At 63.8% G+C, this 3,558-nt stretch overlaps 1 protein-coding gene across 1 annotated transcript in view; it reads right to left on the bottom strand.

The window, feature by feature from the left end:
- Window positions 1-2,599: 2,599 nt before the first annotated feature.
- Window positions 2,600-3,558, bottom strand: part of PTF1A (pancreas associated transcription factor 1a) — a 2,310-nt gene continuing 1,351 nt past the window's right edge. The window contains exons 2-3 of the mRNA XM_026039385.1: window positions 2,945-3,551; window positions 2,600-2,802 (exon numbers count right to left, since the gene is read on the bottom strand). Of these exons, the coding sequence (XP_025895170.1) occupies window positions 2,600-2,802; window positions 2,945-3,551 (810 nt within the window). The remainder of the gene's footprint in view (window positions 2,803-2,944; window positions 3,552-3,558) is intronic.

Genomic DNA, 3,558 nt, shown 5'->3' with positions numbered 1-3,558 from the left:
AAAAAAAAAAAAAAAAAAAAAAAAAGGAAGCCCTGGCAAGTCGGGGGATTTTGCCCCCCTTTTGGTGGCTTGGTTTGCTTCTCTCCTAGTTTCCAGCACCAGCGCAGACCCAGGGGCGGGTGTGTGTGGGGCTGTCCGGGGCACTTTGTCACCTCAGGAATAAGCGTCGGGGGAGCGGGGCGGGCCGGGGGCGATGTGAGCCCTGGGGGGCCCGTCCCATCCCCMAGAGGGGCCGTCGGGGCAGCGCGAAGGGCCCTTGCTCGGCCGGACCGACGGCAGCGGAGCCCGCGGGGACCCCGGCGCGGGGCTGCAGCGCGGGGGCGGCGGGAGCCCCCGCGCGGGGCTCGCTCTGCGCTGGAAGCGGCGTCTCCGGCGCCGCGGGAGGGAAGGGGCCACGAGGGGCTGTGGTTCGGGGCGCTCTGAGCCAGCCCTGCCCCGCGCTGGTCCCCAGAGCGCCCGGGMGGCCCGCGGGCAGCCGGAGGGGCTCGGGCTCCGCGGCTCCTCCGCGCTGGGGGACCTGCGGAGGCGCTTTCGTTCTGCTCCTTGCTGCGGGCGCTGGTGGCAGAAGCGCGGCCGTCGGGTGAATGGATTATGAGTAAGTAAAAAGAAGCTGTCAGTCTCTTTGAAGATGGCGTTTAAAGGGACTTGCCAAGTCAAGACGGGAGAGTGACAAGATAGAGACCCTGGTGTTTTACATGCGAAGGGCGGCTCTTCCGCTTCATCTGCACCATACTAAAGGATGTGTTGAAGCATTGAATCACAAAAAAAAGTGGCACGCCGAAGAAAAGGTGCCACATAACAATGATTGTAGTGTTTTAATTGTGGGGTACCACATCACCAAAGCCAATTGAGACGGACGGGGCTATACACAGAAGGAAGCGGTACAACACTTCCATAACTTATAATTAAGCTGAAGTCCGACTAACATTTGACTTTCTAATGAGTGTAATGAGATTACATGCCTGATGGAAGCATTTGTGCAAAAGCGACTTTCTGTGTTTAATGAGGTCCTAATACAGGACAAGATCGAATTATGGGTCGGCTCTTTTCTCACCGAGAAAGCCCCGTTTAAGTTCAATGACACTGGTGCCGACCGCCTCCCTCCCGCCGCAGGACGGGGAGAGGCTGCGGCCAGGGCAGGCTGGCCGAGGAATCAGAGCTTTCCGTAAAAATACGCAAATAAATAAGTGCAGACCGTCCCCCTCCCTTGCCTCCTTCCCCCCCTCCCCGGCCCAGAGTCGCCGTGTTTGTGTGGGTAAGTAGCTCCTCTAATTGCTATTGGAATAGATCCATGCCATCCGCTAAATGTCTCTAACTAGGTTAATGCAATTAGCATGCATGCAACATATTGCTCCCACTTTGCGGCAGCTTTGAAAAAAAAAAAAAAAAAAAAAAGAGGGAGATGTACAGTATATGACGAGCCATAATTACACCTCGGCTCGCCAGGGCCGTTCCCATCGCCCGGGCACCGCGCTGGGGCCGCTCCGCTGCAGCCTGGGCCGGCCCGGGCATCTGGGGCTCCGCCGGGGGCCGGCGCGGCGGGGCAGAGCCGCGGTTGCCACGGGAAAATGAGCACCTGGGGCGCCGGGGCGCGCGCGGCTCCGCGCCCGCGCAGGTGCCGCCCGACCCGCGCCCCCGCGCCGCCCTCCGGCCGCCCCCTCGGCTTTGGGGGGGCCTTGGGCTCCGGCTGCCGGGGGCTTCGCGAGCCCCCGCGAGCTGCGCCCGCAGCTCAGGGCTGCGCAAGGAGGAAGGTTTTCCATGCGTGTCCGTTTCCAGCGTGGGTGGCGTTGGCCATAGGCACCCCGGGGAGCGCGGTTCTCGCCCCGCGCTGGCCGACCCTCGGGGGAAGGGCGGTGTTTGCCCCGCTCTCCCACCCTGCCGCGTGGCAGCGCCCATCGCCGTGGCTGCGGGGCCGGGCACACGCCGCGGGGGCGCCCGCGGCGGGTGCTGCGGCAGCCCCGCTCTTCCCGCTGGAAGCCGCGAGCAGAGGCGCTCCAAGGMAGGGACCGCGCAGAAGACAAAAGAYGTCGCTTGGAGCCACTTCAGGAGGGGACGTCAGAGGGGTGGAGTGAAAGTGCCCWCCCCCCTGCACCCCCCCGCGCCGCYCCYGGCTGTATAAGGGGCGCCGGGGCGCGCGGCGGGACAGAGGCACCGCCGGTGCCCAGCGCGGRCGCGCAGTCGCCGCGCACGGGCTGCGGGAGGCACCGCGGTCGCCCCCCGACGGCGCTGGATTCATTGCAGGGAGAGCGGGGATGCCGCGGAGCTCCTGAGCATCCCCTTCCCCCAGAGACACCGCTCCGCGAGGCTGGATCCGGATTTATTGATAACAAACGCAGGGAGAGTCCACGTGTTGCAATAAATTATTTTCACATTTTGTTTTTCTCTTTTCGAAAGGTGCTGATGAAATAAAACTATTGCATATCTTTAAAATCAGGATAAATTATATAAATTATACATTCAAAACAGACGATTCTACTTCATTATCCCTACTCCGCAATAAATAGATAAATAAAGTTGATTGCCCTTAGAGTCCGCATCTTAAATTACATTTAAAATAGAGGTCTTTACGTACAAAATATACACAAGGGAGCCAGGCGCCTCACGCCACGAAGTCGAAAGGAGGCTCGTTCTCGATGTCGTTGAGGGAYGACTTGTTGTTGAGCTTGCGGGGGTCCTCGGGGGTCCACACTTTGGCTGTCCTGATAACGTTTTGTTCCTTGAGCTGCTTTTCGTCAGTCCACGAGAGCGAGTGACCGGCCAGCGGGGGGAGGCCGTAGTCGGGGTCGCTGGGAGAGGGAGACCCTGGGCGGGGAAGGCAGGGGGGGTTAGCGCTGGGGCCCGATAGGGCCCCAGCGCTAACCCCCCCTGCCTTCCCCGCCTTTGCTTAGGGCCCTGGCGGCCCGAGGCCACGGGGATGGGCCGGGCCGGCCGGGGCGCCACTTACTTGTGCCTCGGTGGCAGATGATGATCTTCTTGGGCTGAGCGGGGCCCTCGCTGCTGGCGCTGCGCAGCGGCAGGTCGGACTGCACGAGCTCGCTGAGGAAGTTGATGTAGCCGATGGCGAGGCGCAGCGTGTCCACCTTGGAGAGGCGCTTCTCGTAGGGCAGCGTGGGGATGTGCGAGCGCAGCCCCTCGAAGGCGTCGTTGATGGACTGCATCCGCCGGCGCTCGCGCACGTTGGCCGCCTGCCGCAGCTGCTGCAGCTCCGCCTCGGAGCGCGCCCGCCGCCGCCGCCGCCGGCCCGAGCCCAGCGCCTGCAGCCGCCCCGACGGCGAGAGCAGCGCCGCGCCCGCCGCCCCGCAGCAGCCGAGCGCGAAGGGCGGCGAGGCGGGCGAGGAGGCGAAGGCGGCGCCCGCCGCCTCGCAGCAGTAGCCGCCCGCGGGCTCCGCGCCCTCGCGGTAGTACTCGTGCAGCTGCCGGCTCAGGAAATCCACGTCGGACTCCAGCAGCCCCTCGGCGCCCAGGACGTCCCGCGCGGGCGCCTCGGCGAACAAGTCCTCCTCGTCCAGGTAGGGCGGCGAGGAGAAGGCGTCCAACGCGCCGGGGAAGTGCTCCAGC

The sequence above is a fragment of the Nothoprocta perdicaria genome, unplaced genomic scaffold (genome assembly GCF_003342845.1).
Source record: "Nothoprocta perdicaria isolate Ctin4 unplaced genomic scaffold, notPer1 scaffold_23, whole genome shotgun sequence".
Classification (NCBI taxonomy): domain Eukaryota; kingdom Metazoa; phylum Chordata; class Aves; order Tinamiformes; family Tinamidae; genus Nothoprocta; species Nothoprocta perdicaria.
Note: the sequence above shows the minus strand (reverse complement) of the source record. Positions and strands in the feature narration are given on the sequence as shown.